The sequence below is a fragment of the Haplochromis burtoni genome, unplaced genomic scaffold (assembly GCF_018398535.1).
Source record: "Haplochromis burtoni strain Fernald_Lab_line unplaced genomic scaffold, NCSU_Asbu1 Contig_1083, whole genome shotgun sequence".
In the NCBI taxonomy this organism is placed as follows: domain Eukaryota; kingdom Metazoa; phylum Chordata; class Actinopteri; order Cichliformes; family Cichlidae; genus Haplochromis; species Haplochromis burtoni.
The window spans coordinates 29449-44448 of NW_024583444.1; the positions used below are offsets into that span (position 1 = coordinate 29449).

Genomic DNA, 15000 nt, shown 5'->3' on the forward strand with positions numbered 1-15000 from the left:
GTTACAACAACCTGACAACCAAACGAGAACAGTTACTGACCAGTTACAACAACTTGAAAACTGAAAAGGACCAATTGCTGACCAGTTACAACAACAAAGTTAAAGAGAGAGACCAGCTCCAGACAAGATTTGAAGACATGACCAAAAATAGAGACAATCTTCAGAGAAAACTTCAAGGTAATTATTTGTTTCCATTTTATCTCGTACAGAAATGTTTGCCTCTACATTTGAAGTTAACACTCAAGTACATGACGGTGTTGTTGTTGTTTTTTTCTCATTTAATGCATTATTGAATCACATCGTTAACGATATTGGTTAAGACTTGAAAAGTGAAATTCAGTGTCCCTTCCACCATATTAACATCTGGACAGTTCCATACTATTAAAAAAGAAAGCCTCAGTAAAACCTAGAATTAAATGTAAATTAAGCTTAATGTGAATATATGAATATTTCATATGTTCTAAGTCTATTTAGATATAGTTCATACTGGTGCTTTAATCCATGTAGACAAGAAAAAAAGATTCTCTTCATTTTTATCTTCAACTTCAACCAGTATGTCTCAGCTGTTTTTTTATTTCCATATTTAGTTGTGAAAGACACGTAACCAATGACAGAAATTTTAATACTGCAGTTTCAGTTCACAGTGTGTGTTATGTTAGAAATTACTAACGCACCATGAAGCCTTCTAACTGAGAAGTGGACTTTGGACAAAACCTCGAGTTTCTCCTTATTTTCAGTGGTCAGTAACAGTTGCTGACTCAAGCAAAATCCTTAGATAAAATATATATTTCCCACACACTCCTTCTGAATGCACAAAAATGATGCATTTCTTCTCATGTTCTTTTAAAACACAAAACCAAAATAAAACTTTTTTATTTGATGTAAAACTAGACATATTGTGCAACAATGGGACAGTGTTTTCTTTTTCTTTCATATGTTAAAGCTTTGTGAATTTGTACAACTGACACTTGTGTAACAAATATGTGATGCTAATTATGAGATATTAGCCTTAAAGATAAGATCCTAACAAAGCCCAAATTATTAACAGATTGCCAAGGAAACTGGGTGGCCTTCAGTGATAGTTTGTACCAAGTGTCTTTGGAGAAGAAATCCTGGGAAGAAAGCAGACAAGACTGTCTTCAAAAAGGTGCACACCTGATGATTATCAACAGGCGAGAGGAACAGGTGTGTGTGTGCAAACATAAATTAATGTACTATGTTCAGAATAAAACACTGAATGAAATCAGAGAATGCACTGACACATCACTTTAAGTTCTGTATATTTACACTTACTTGTCTTTCAACTAGAATTTTGTGAACCAGTTCAAGAAGTCTTTGTGGATTGGACTGACTGACTCAGAGACAGACGGAAGATGGAAATGGGTGGATGGGACTCGCATGACCACAAGGTTGAAATAAAAATTAAATTCCTCTCTTGTCCATAAAGTCTTCTTATATCATCAAGTACATTAACTAACTTAATTTAATTCATATCTTGTTACTAAAAACAAAAGACTGACTGATCTGTTGAGTTTAACTCTTATAATTTTATCTGTATTTCAGCTACTGGAATAGTGGTGAACCAAATGGTGGCAGAAGTGAAAACTGTGGAGAAGTAAGATTTTACGACTCAGAAAACAGCTGGAATGATGCACCATGTTCCATTGAAAAATTCTGGATATGTGAGAAGAGAGTTTCTCCATAACTTAACATCCATGCCCAACAAATAGTGCAGAAAACAGAGCCATGAGATCAACTCCTGAAATGAAGCTGAACAGAAAACAGTGGCCACTTAGGCTACGTCCACACATACACGGGTATTTTTGAAAACACAGCTTTTTCTATGCGTTTGGCCCTTTTGTCCACTGAAAACTGAGATTTTTAAAAACTCCTGCCAGGGTGGAGATTTTCGAAAAACTCAGTTTTTGCGTTTACATGTGGACGAGCAAAATGGAGATTTAGCCACGCAACATCAAAGGTGTGCACCTTTTTTAACATCAGATCTGCAGTTTTTACACGCTTACATATACACACACAGTTGCTGCCCCTCCACTTGGAAAGACAGAGTGAACTTTGGACGTAGCTTTTACATTCAACACAGACACTCTCACAACAAGTGTAATATTAAGGAATAATTCCACCTCACTGTCTGTCCACACATAGGACTCATTTCTGCTTCTATGCGCCATCTTTGTTTACGCTTACCCTCTCAGGCATCTAGACTTCTGATTGGCCAACATTTCGACACAGCATTATATCATAGAGATATTTTATAAAAATGCATGTGTGGAAGATGATTCTTTTTTTTTTTAAACGAAAATGGAAAATCTCCACTTACAAAAATACCTGTGTACGTGTGGACATAGTCTTAGATGGAAACAAGTTTAAAGGGTTTTCGCTTTGCTTTCTAAATCAAGAATATCTTTTGTTACTATATCCAGGATCTTTAATCAGCCGGCGATCTGCTTTGGTGTGACTGGTCATGACAATTTTAAGACGTGTTAGATTAAAAAACTTGCTCAACAATCCCATGCTCAAAAATTCTCATCTTATAGAAAAATATTCTGTTATCATAAACTTTCCATCTGTATTTACAATTTAATCATTAAAATGTTGACAATTTGGACTTGTTTTACTCCACCTGACTCATTTATTGAGGAAAGACTGAAGATTTGGGAAAAAATCCTCTCAGTGTGCTGTGCAAAAATGCAAAACCCAACCCAAGTTTTCGCTCTCATTTATTCATTTCTAATATTGTTCATCCTAGTCCTAGTGAAAGTCTTAACATATACAGCTCTGCCTCCCATGTTTTTGTTAGTGCACAAACCATAACCTGAACCATACATCACAGTAGGCCTGCTGCCATCTTGTAAACCTTCCCTTTCACGTTTCCTGCTATTCTTCTGTCCCAAATCCCACCTGACACTAATCTCCACTCACTCTCCAGTGCACTCTGAATTGTTAAACCCAGGTATTTAAACTCATATATCTTTACTACCTCTACTCTTTCTATCCTCACTCATTCTGTCTTACTTTCATTCCTCTTCTCTCTCCACCTCTCAATAGTCTCTTCCACCTGGTCCTGCTCTCACTACAGATAAGTGTCGTCTACAAACATCATTGTTCACAGAGACTTCTGCCTGACCTGATTTGTCAATTTGTCCATCACAACCGCAAACAAGATCTCTGATGATGGGCTCAGAGTAGATCTCTGATGCCCTCCATGCCCACCTTTAATCCGTCTGTCACTCCTATTCCACTCCTCATGACTATCTCACTGTCCCACATTACCCTTTGTTCTTCTCTGCCACTTCTGACTTCGTGCAATACCTCAGCTCCTCTGTTTTTTCTAAATTCATAAAAGACACAGTGCACCTCTTCTGACTTTCTCCATACCGAGAGAAGCACTCTCACAGCAAACATCAGCCTATAGTGCTTTTTCTTGGCATAAAGCCATACTCCTGCTTGCTAATCATTATGTTGCTTCTTAACCTAGCTTAAAGATGGTATGGTTCATCAACTTTATCCCTATTCAATCTTTTTTCTTGCAAGTACCCAACAATCAATAAATGCATCCAAGTATATAAATTTACCGAATATTATCATTCAGTAAACTTGTATACATCAATAATAAACACAGTTGAGACAATTAAAGCAGTAGTGTTATTCATCTGATTTATCTGCACTGGTTTTTATTTTGGATCAAAGTAAGAGTCATTGTACTACAACTATTGTAAATAGAAAAACTATTTAATCATTTTGAAAGCAGCATGCTAGGTTACCATAATGATAATAAAAGCTGAGCTGCAGTGGTTTCTGATTGCGTCCAAGCTGCAGTAATACCACTTATTGACATGTAGGAGGAAAGAAAGTTAATTATAGTGCATATAGTAAATGAAAGCTTTTGACTGTACTTCAGCCAAAGTAAAAAAAAACAACAAAACAATTTAAAATTAAAAATACAGAAAGAGAATTTTTCCAGGATAACAATTCTGTAAAAACAAAAATTTTGCATACAGGAAGCTTAAACTAAAGCATTAACTTCAGGATTAATGCTGGGTTTTCAGTAGTGCTCTGGTTTTACTGAGCATACTTCATAGTACATGCTACAGCTGGAACTTGTTTGTATTGAGTTTTAATAGTTTAAATAGCACTTTCCTGTTTAATAGACAACCACTTGTGTTAGTGGATATTTGGAACTACACCTTGCAAATTCAGAAACTCACAAAACGCTGTTCACCTCAGATATCTGAACACCCACCCACCTGAGTTAACAATGCAGATTCAAATCATGGATCAAGGCTGTACAAGCACAGAGGAAATATCAGGTGGTCAGAAAAAGGAGTTCAGAAGAGTAAAATAATACATGTAATGACTGGGACCCACACACTGTTATTGTGCATGTTTATTGCAGTTGCACACATATTGTTAGAGAGTTATCTCTAGGATGCCAGTGCGATGGCTTCCTCAGGACAAGGACTCTTTCCAGATATACTTTAAGGAGCATTAACTGATTGAACAGCAGGCCAATAGGTACAGCAATTGGCATACTCAGTGAGATAGTGATGTGTCGCAGCTGCTCTGATATTCTACTTATCTATGTGATGTACTTCTGTATGTTTTATCTTTTACGGCAATTTTTACCTCTACATTTGAAGCTAACACTTTGATAAAATGATCTTTTTATCATAATTGTGACATAAAGCAGACATGATATCTCATTTAATACAGTGGTCAAAATAGAGTATTAAACATCCCAGGAAAGGCCTTTTATATAAAAAAAAAAGTCCCAGTTCATACTATTAAAAAAGAAAACTTCAGGAAAACCTCAGAATTACATGTAAACTGAGAATAATGTGAGTGAAAATATTAATTTCCCATACATGAGTTAAAACTGAAGTAGATCTGAAGATCTCATCTGTTCTGTATTTCCATGTTTAGCTGGAAAACACACAACTGAGTTCAGGAATGTTAATAAAGAGGGAAGTGGACCTTCGAGAAAAGCTCACTTCTCTCTAACTTGACCTCCAGCTTTTTCTGAATTTTCAAAAACTGTGGTTTTCAGCCACAGCGGCTATTGTACTGGATTCTTCTGTGACCTCCTGGATAGGGTTCTCTATTCGTGGGAAATGTCTCTCACTGCAGTTTGAGGGTGTCCCGAAGCCTTTGAAATTGCTTTGTAGCCCTTTTCCAGACTGACAGGGATCAATGACTTTGTTTCTCATCTGTTCTTGAGTTTCTTTAGATTGTGGCATGACACAGTTCATACTAGTACTTTAACCTGAATAGACAAGAAACAACCTTTTGAGGTTTAACTGACTTCTCAGCTACAACTGAGACAATTCATGATGTCTCAGCTTTTCTTTAATTCTATATTTAGGATAAATGCGGAAATGTTAATACAGCTGTTTCAGTTCACGGTGGGTTATGCTAGAAATGACTGATCCTTCAAAGTAATAAGTGGACAAAAGTTCACAAAAGTTATTGTAATGCAAGCTCACTTTAATTATTTGGTAAACTGCAGTTTTGTGGGGCAATCATGGTAACCAGTTTGACCGAGGAATGCAGCTCAGATTTTGGGAAGTACCCCTCATATTTCTTTAAAACTGGAAGGAGGTCATTAATCAGCTTATGCAGCTAATCTAAAGCATGATTAAAAAACTGCAAAGTGTTGCACTCACAGCTGTCCCAGTGAGTGGTGAGTTCATTGCACTTTTGCACCAAGAGAAAATGTCTCTCCTGTTTGCTTATTTATTTGACTCAACAATATGTCAGATATTTTTCCACTTTTACAATTGTGGCTTTACTTGAAAGCTTTTTCAGTGGGAGTGGGATAGCAAAGTGGCTTTAGCCAAATTTGCCATCCACCCTTGGCAAATTTGCACCCTGCCCATTGTGATATGACCCTTTAAAGTTCACCCAAAAAGCATTTGTTCAACTTTTCTCCTTTGAGTACTGAGAAAGAAGATGACCATCCAGTGAACTAATACTTGCTCCTGTTATGCATCACAGTTATTAAAGCAGTGGAATCTGATATTGAAACTACGATATCTGCTCATGATGTTTGCCAGGAAGAAAAAATGCATGATTTTAGATTCAAAACCTGAGACTTGTAGTTTTGGTTTATTAATTTACTTTTAAAAAATCATTAAATGTGTTATTTTTCTGCCTTAAAAAGTGTGGGGGAGTTAAAAAATGAAAAATGCTGGATAGTTTTTGTTTCTTACAGTATGAAGGTTAAAACTGTCGTACAAACAACAAACAAATCCTCTGATTTTGAAAAGGTCCAGTGGCAACCTCAGATTTGACTGATTTTACAGGGAGCGGCACAATGCTGTTCAAGTAACTTGCCTAAAAACTTTCATTTGTCACAATTTAGCTTTTGAACCAATGAATAAGTGTAAAATAGAAAGGTATTCTAAGAGCATGTTCACATGGTTGTCTCCTAGTTTTTCATGACAGTGACAGTAAATATCTACTGTACCACTTTATTTTTATAAAGCCTTACTCTATTCTCAGATTTATTCGTTTTATATTCTACTGTCTAAAGCAAAAGAACATTTACTGTTACAATAACAGTAAATGTATGAAGACATAAATGTATTTAAAATTTTTGGACTTTGGATATTTTTGACAAATATTGATTCTACCTCCAAATTCAAAATTTGTAAAGAATTAATTAATTATTTTTTAAAAGCTTTCTGGGTTGTGTTGGGTTCTGCTCAGAGGAATGCAGCTTTCTCCAAAAGGCTTGAGCTGCACTTTATTAAAAGTGTTTGTATTTGAGCTGCTCGTTTGTTAGAATAGCAATCAGTTTTAATTTCTAATTCATTTTGTTGTTTTTCAATTGTAATGGTATTCATCATTGAACAAGAAAAATATAATCCACCCTGTCTAAAAGAAAGTGTCAAAAAATAGGTGTTAAAGAAGTGATGTAATGAGTCGCCCTCTTGTGGTGGGTTTGATTTGTGATTAGATGTTTAATGTCAGGAAGATGGGTGCATGATCACTATGAGCAGATTGTTGCATTTACTTACTTGCTGTGAGATAAAATTACTGAGGAAAAGTTCTGAAGGAAAGAGGAGAAGTAAGTGTCTTCTCTGGAAGAGGAATTTCTCACCTTATCCATAATTAATGTTTTTTTTTATTATGTTTGCAAATATTATGTCTCCAGATTCTTGAACTACCGAATGAGTTTGAATGGTGAGCTAACGATAATTAGAGTCTCTAACTCTAGTCTAACTCTAAACTCTGCTGAGTGGCACTGTGATAAAAATTATGGATGAAAGATGGGAGTTTTTGAGAATGTGGATAGTTTAATTTTAGAATAGAGACTTTCATTTATAAACATTGGCAATCTGCCCTGTTTACCACTAAATGGTTGAGAGAATATTTTGTCATACTTGCAGATCTTTTGCTTTTTGTGGATTTGTGATGCAAACACAATTTATTTATCCTTTATGAGTGAATAACATCATCACAGGCATGACCAAAAGAAAAAAACAAGGACAAACAAAAATGTTTTGTAATTATAAAAAAAATTAAAAGACTATTTTGCCTCAGTCAAAATCAGCATCACTCAGACTTTAAGATCAATTTAAGATGAATATGACATAAAAACACAAACAAATCAATCAGAATCAGAAAAGAAAAGAAGACCAAATCAATCAGTGTCACCGACTGCTACATATAAAATCATTTTTCTACTCAGTGTGATTAATGGGAGTGATGAGGAGAGGTGCAGAGTTTTTGCCATTGTCGTTATTACAGGGATTGAAGTATGGGTAGAGTTTCTCAGTGAAGGAGCAGCCAGTAAAGGAGTAGATAAGAGCTGCTGCATCTATATCATAAAAGGAAACCACACCCTCCTCGTAATCTACAAACACTCCCACCTTCTCAGGACCAGACGGACGACAAAGACAGACATCATGATCATCGAGAGCTTTGTACTCATTTCCATTTCTCAGCACTACAGTCCAGAATCCATCCTCGGGACTAAGAGTCATTATTTTCTTCCTGTCGATCGACTCTCTGGCCACTCCCAATTCCCAGTCAGTCTTTCCTTTAACTTGAGCCTCATAGTAAAATCTGCCTGAAGAGAAACTCTGCTTTCCTAAAACACAAACACAGTAAGAAAATTTCTCCGGGTTGTCTGGAAGATTGTGCTTTTCATCTCCATGATTCACTTGTTTTCCATCATCAGACAAGATGAGCTCAGGATGTGCTGTATCAGCATCAAGACTCACATCCACAGCATACTGCTGGAGCCTCCTCAGCTCAGCCTCAAACAGCTTCTTCATTTCTATCCTCAGTGTCTCCTCCAACTGAGCCACAGCTCTCATCACAGTCCCCTCATACGTTGGTGGAAGGACAATAACCTCAGTCCAGTCCTTGGCAGGTGGAACAGCTTTCAGAGATGAAAAGCTTTGAATAAAGTGGAGGTGGTCTTCAGAGCATATTAGATTCTTCACCTCAGAGCTCCTCTTCTTCAGCTCTGAGATTTCCTGTTCCAGCTCCTCCTGGCTTTCTGTTGAGTTTCATCTCTGAACTGAGCAACCACCTCAGAGAACAAAGTGTTAACCTTCAACAGAGGTCTACAGTAGAAAGCCTCTTTGCACATGGGGCACTGACAAGGAGCATTTCTATCCCAGTGCTGAGTGATACACTTCTTACAGAAGTTGTGTCCACATGGTGTGGTGACTGGATCAGCGAACACATCCAGACAGATGGAGCACAGAAACTGATCTTCAGATCGCAGATTACTGGCAGCAAACATATCTGCACTCTGGGAACAAAAGTCAAAGCATGATGAGTTAAAGTCTAACGATTTTCTGTGAGTGGTTTAGAACTGTCGAAGTGGGATCATGACAGCAATTTCAGATGAGGCAAAGAACTTGAAAAAATCTTCAAGGTATAACTATCTTCTGTTGCATGGAGTCCAAAAATCACAGAATCACATCAAATAATTTAAGAGTAGAGTAATCCACTCAGAGACATCACCTGCACACTCACTTTATGTTTCTACATGTAGAGCTTACTCACTAAGTGCTGCCGTTCACTACAATCTCCTCACTGGAGGACTCACCCCGAGCTAGTTTTAGGATTTTTAGAACTGTGTTATATCAATCAGGTCTACGAAGTTAATCCCAGGACTTTATGTTTGTTTACAAGTTTAAATACATTTCTCATGTTATCCTGCACTGTTTCAGATGAGAGTGTGACTATGTTTGGTTTCATAACCACTTCTTTAATTCTAGTCATAGTTTAGTCCATGGAAAATCATTCATCATCTCTCTTCAGCCGTTTTTTCCGGTAAAATATCTTTAATATATTTATAAAGCCATGCATATTCTTTTTTTTACTTCACACTTCCTGGTTCTTAAGTAAGTGGGGGTGAATTGGAATTTGGCACTCTTAAAGTTTCAAAATTTTTGCAGCAACTTTTAACACTCATAACTTCATATGGATATAGGAGGAGACTGAAGCATGCCGTTTTCAGCATTGAAAAAATTACATTCAATTGAATTCTACACTGGTGTCATGATTTTTCTATAGCATACTTTGAGGATCAGCATCGTGGGATATCAGGATATTAATAAATTGCACCAGTTTAATGTTGGTGATGTAGAGAAACAGAAACAAGTATCGGTACCCTGTATTTTCTATGTGTTTTCTGATCATTCACTGGAGGAAACTTAAAAAAGGCAATTCTGGCTACATTTTGAAGGCTTATGTCACCATGTGGTATAGGTGGTTGCTCAGTGTTTAAGGACAACACTTTCTCAGCATCTTTTCAACAGCAAATGTTGTAAAATCCAAAATATGTGATATGATTCCAAAAAATAAAAATCAGGTCTGCTTGTCAAATGCAAACAAAACACTATGCATCATGTGTAAGCTGACAGAAAAAAAGTATCACTCTAAGAGAAAAATTAGCTGATTTTGAATTTGAATTCAACAACATTTCTGAGACTTAAAAAAAGAAGGAGAAACATTCATGAGAGTTACGTTTAATTTAATATAGATAATTAAAACAAACCACTGTAAAAAATGTACTCTTAAAATTTTAGCACTTACAGTATAAGTGAAGTTTTGAGTTAGTGTGGCTCGTTCTGTACTCACCAGTATTTGAGTCACTTGCTTAGAAACAAAAGATGAACACTGTTTGATTTTGAGACACAAATCCAGAGCTTTCGGCTGTAGTACTGCTATTACTGCTATTACTCACACTAACATTAAGTTTCATTTCAAGAATTTGACGTTTAATTTCCTATTATTTCTCCAACTCTTCCTGCAGGTGTTTGTTAAGGTTTTGGTTCCTCTTTCAGGTCCACAGATGATTATAAAGTGCTAGAAAAATGAAGGTAACACTCGATCACAGACTCAGTTAAATTCATAATCTTTCAGTCCTATTGAGGAGATACTAAGGCTGTTACACAAGAAGAGATGGGCAAGGATGAGTGTATAAACCCAGCAGTACCAAACTGTCAGAAACAGACTCTGTGAGGGTGGCATGAGGGACTGACGTCCTTTAGTGGGTCCTGTGCAGAGCCGTGCAGCTTGATTGACATTTACTTGTGAACACTAGAACCAGCAGGTTGTCCAATGGTGTGCCGGTTGTCTTCACAGATGAAAGGAGGGTCACACTGAGGACATGCAACAGAAAGTCTGGACCTTCAACATCTTCCACCATGACCAGTTTGACAGTATGCTGAGTAGGCAGTTCACTGGTGATCAAAGCACTGATGAGAGAGGATGCTGCAATTTGCATCAATGGAAAATAAATTTGACAGTCGTCTGTATAATAATGGAAGCAAATATTATTTTTCTGTAAAATTATTCCAAGTAGTAACAGGTACAAATAGAAAAGGACAGTTCCAAGAATAGAGGCTTGTGTAATCCTGCAAGAGGAGGGCAGCAGAGGTGTAGGTAAAGGTTCTATCAGAAAGGTGGGTCCTAAACCATTGGAGAGCTGAGCCAGTGATGCCCACCCACTGCTCCACCCTGGACACGCGGATCTCAAGGAACACAGCATTAAAAGGCAGCTGTTCAGTCCAAAAGCACAAGTAGCACACAGTCACCAGAAGCTATTGCTAAAAAATATAACATTAAAAAAGCCTTAATAAAACATACTGATTGCTTTGGTGAGCTTTTAGTCCTGGCTGGAACACTTCCAGAATTGCACATTCACCCAGGAAGGACTTCAGTTGGGTAAAGGCAATTTTTTGTAGGAGTTTAGAAAAGAAAGGTAGCCTGGAGACAGCCCCTGAAACAAAACAGAATGGTCAAGGCCTGTTTTTGTCAGCAAGAATTGCCCAAAAATATTTTTACAAAAGGTCAATGTACTGTTAATAATGGCAAGAATAAAAGGACCAAGGGTAGGAAAAACCTTCTTAAGGAGTTGAGGAGGAATAACATCAAAGGGGAATCCTGATGGGTTTATACTGGAAATGAACTGTTCTAATAAGGAGAGACAGGCTCAAAGTGGTCAACAAAAGCCAAACAGGGTGTTGAGATGGATGGATCATATGAAGGCGCTAGTGCTTACAACTTTCTCCAAAAAAGTGAAGACATTTGTCACAAACTGAATTGGAAGTTTCCAGTCCTTCATCCCTCCACATGAAGAGTTTCGTGAACAATAAGAACAGAATTTTTTTAACTTTGATTGTTTACAGTTTATGTTAATGCTACTTGAGTTATTCTGACATGTCAGTGTGAAATGAAAGGTGTAAAAGTCCAGCAGCAAATTTGATTGGTGCATTTTCTTTTCGTAAACACCACAGTGCCTAACTTTTCCTGCCTTTGTGTTTAACCCTCCGTTGCAGACATTTTCATTGCTACATATCTAAAAATGACTCAACATTATCTAATAGTTCCTTTTCAGTAGATTTAATGACATTATTGATTATTAGGTCGAAAAGAAAAAACACTTTTGTTTTGTACTGTGTTTCATGTAGTGTGTTACCACAATACTTTTTATAGTATTAGCTTTTATATGCTCAACCTCATGAGATCACTCTTACTAACACCGCCAATGAACACCTGCTGCACCTGCAGTACAAACTACATTACCAGTGGAATTTGCAAACATTCATTTCTTGATGCAGAAAATGTTGAAATGGTTCTTATGGGTCATTTCATGAGAGGTCATCAAATACTTCCATCTTGACCATCATAGATTCCCCTGAATAAAATAGAGGAAATATATTATTCCTAATAGATATTACACAAAGGTTCAGGTCACCTGTGTCATGATTTTTCTTAAAAACAGTATTTCAAGGGACATAAGAAAAGTCACGTGTTATAATAATGATTTTTATATGTGATATATAGAGTATAAGATTTTATATAATATACAATACATTTTTGATGCATCAATGCTGTTATTTATCTGAGTGCAAAGAAAGTAACAACCATTGACTGTTGTCTCTGACTGGGGTTTAAGGTTTATCCTGTTAATGTAAAGAAAGTCTGTTTATCATTATTAAATCTTTTATTTAAATAGATAATTTCATTGAGATCAAGCCCTCTTTTTCAAGAGAGACCTGTGTACAAAACATATATATAAAAAATATACAGACAGGCACATGATGATTGAGAAAACATGTCCTATGGTGGAGACAGCATTGAAACACATCATTATTGAAGACATAATTACAGATTGGCTGATTGGCTACAAGGACATTTCCTAAATGTTTTTGCTCCTTTGGTTTAAACGACACTAGACTAGACGTCCTGTTTTCCCTCTTAAAGGGAGAAGAATGTAATTGTGGGGGAGTGTGAAATTATGAAAATTCAGTATTGAGAAACATGTTGTCAAAGAGAAGAATAAAACAACATTACAATCTTTTCACAGACTACTTTCAAATAAAATGTAATAACCTTTCTTGTCTAGTTAATGCGATTGATAGGAGTGATCACAAGAGGTGCAGAGTTTTTACCATTATCATTATTACAGGGATTGAAACATGGGTAAAGTTTCTCAGTGAAGGAGCAGCCAGTAAAGGAGTAGATAAAGGCTGCTGCATACACATCATAAAAGGAGACCAGACGCTCCTCATAATCCACAAACACTCCCACTTTATCAGGAGCAGACTGAAAAGAGAGAACGGCTGCTGGGCCAGTACATGCTGTGTACTCGTTGTTGTTCCTCAGCCATAGAGCCCAGAAACCATCCTGAGGCTTTACTGAGTTTCCTCCCTTCCTGTTCACTGACTCTCTGGCGACTCCTAAAATCCAGTCAGTCTTTCCTTTAACCTGAACCTCAAAGTAAAATCTGCCTGAAGAGAAACCCTGCTTTCCTAAAACATTTGCAAAAACTGTGAATCTCTTTGGATTGTCTGATAGACTCTGATTCACATTACCAAAATTCACTTGTTTCCCATCATCAGACAAGATGAGCTCAGGATGTGCTGTATCAGGATCAAGACTCACATCCACAGCATACTGCTGGAGCCTCCTCAGCTCAGCCTTAGCAAGCAGCTTCTTAAAATGTTTTTTGAGTGTCTCCTGCAGCTGAGCCACAGCTCTCATCACAGTCCCCTCATACGTTGGTGGAAGGACGATGACCTCTGTCCAGTCCTTGGTAGGTGGAACAGCTTTCAGAGATGAAAAGTTTTGAACAAAGTGGAGGTGGTCTTCAGAGCGTGAGGCCTGCTTCAGCTCAGAGCTCCTCTTCTTCAACTCGGAGATTTCCTGTTCCAGCTCTTTGATGAGACCTTCAGCCTGTTTCTCTGTTGTTTCCTGTTTGTCTTCTATCTCCTTTATGACCTTCTTCAGGTCTTTCTCAATAAACTCCTTCAGAACAGTGAAGATCTGAACACCTTCTGTTTTCTGTTTGTCTGCAGCATCTTTACTCATCTTCACTGACTCATTGATCTCCTGAATCTTCTGTCGTCTCTTCTCGATCATTTGCTGAATTTCATCATCCATTTTCCTCAGCTCTGTCTTCTTTTCTTCAGATTCTTCTCTCAGAGGTACAAACTCATGAGTCTTGTGGTCTAAAACAGAGCAGAGCGTGCAGACACTTGTCTGATCGGTCTTACAGAACAGCTCCAGATGTTTATCGTGCTTCATACACATCCTGCCTTCCAGGTTCTCCACAGGCTCAATCAGCTGATGTCTTTTCAGACCTTTGACTGTCAGATGAGGTTCTAGGTGAGTCTCACAGTAGGAGGTCAGACACACCAGGCAGGACTTCAGGGCCCTCAGTCTGGTTCCAGTGCAGCAGTCACAGGGAACTTCTCCTGGTTTGGCAGCTTGTTGCTCTGAGCTGCTGCTTGCATTCTGTTGAGCTTCATCTCTGAACTGAGCAACTACCTCAGAGAACAAAGTGTTTATTTCCAGTTGAGGTCGTCTCTTGAACAGTTTGTTACATAGGGGACACTTGCACCTAACATTAATGTCCCAGTTCCGGGTGATGCAGTTTTTGCAGAAGTTATGTCCACATGGTGTGGTGACTGGATCAGTGAACACATCCAGGCAGATGGAGCACAGAAACTGATCTTCAGGTTGCAGATTACTAGCAGCAAACATGTCTGCAGTCTACAAAACAAAAGTAAACATTTTAGGGAATTTTTTTTTTTTTTACAGATGTCTGATTCAACGGGTTTAAGAAAAATATTTGGGAATTACCTTGTCTCTCATTTGCAGAAGCTCACAGGTAATGGGACAATTAGGTAAGCTGTTTCATAGCCAGATGAGGTCTGTTCGATCATGATTTCATGAAAAATGAAATTGCTTCATACTGTTGATTCTTTTTATAGCTTTTCATTTTTCACTTTAGAATATGAGGCCCAAAGAGATGTCAGTGCAACTGAGGGATCCATGATTAAGCTGAACAAAACAAACAAAAACAAACAAACAAATTAAATCAAAGTAGTAGAAAAAACTTCAGGAGTAGGCAAATCAAAAATCTGGTACTTTCACTGAGCAGCTCAGCAACACCAAAAGGCCCGAAAGACTTCAAGATAACTAAAGTGCACGATGATGGAATTATTT

The 15000-nt window shown here is 37.4% G+C and overlaps 2 protein-coding genes and 1 pseudogene across 5 annotated transcripts in view; 1 reads left to right on the top strand and 2 right to left on the bottom strand.

Annotated features, from left to right (window-relative positions):
- LOC102291027 (CD209 antigen-like protein C) overlaps window positions 1-3668 on the top strand; it is a 6053-nt gene extending 2385 nt beyond the window's left edge. Inside the window, exons 3-6 of one of the 4 annotated variants that reach the window (XM_005951714.3) lie at window positions 1-177; window positions 1049-1185; window positions 1309-1409; window positions 1564-3668. In XM_005951714.3, the coding sequence (XP_005951776.2) occupies window positions 1-177; window positions 1049-1185; window positions 1309-1409; window positions 1564-1705 (557 nt within the window). In that variant the 3' untranslated portion in view covers window positions 1706-3668. The remainder of the gene's footprint in view (window positions 178-1048; window positions 1186-1308; window positions 1410-1563) is intronic. The other 3 variants (XM_042216492.1, XM_042216491.1, XM_042216490.1) reach the window with 3 other exon arrangements.
- Window positions 3669-6499: 2831 nt separating this feature from the next.
- On the bottom strand, window positions 6500-12584 carry LOC106632628 (annotated as a pseudogene).
- Window positions 12585-12673: 89 nt separating this feature from the next.
- Window positions 12674-15000, bottom strand: part of LOC102291551 (E3 ubiquitin-protein ligase TRIM39) — a 4833-nt gene continuing 2506 nt past the window's right edge. Inside the window, exons 2-3 of the mRNA XM_005951715.3 lie at window positions 14635-14835; window positions 12674-14544 (exon numbers count right to left, since the gene is read on the bottom strand). Coding sequence (XP_005951777.1) covers window positions 12892-14544; window positions 14635-14646 — 1665 coding nt within the window. The 5' untranslated portion in view covers window positions 14647-14835 and the 3' untranslated portion in view covers window positions 12674-12891. The remainder of the gene's footprint in view (window positions 14545-14634; window positions 14836-15000) is intronic.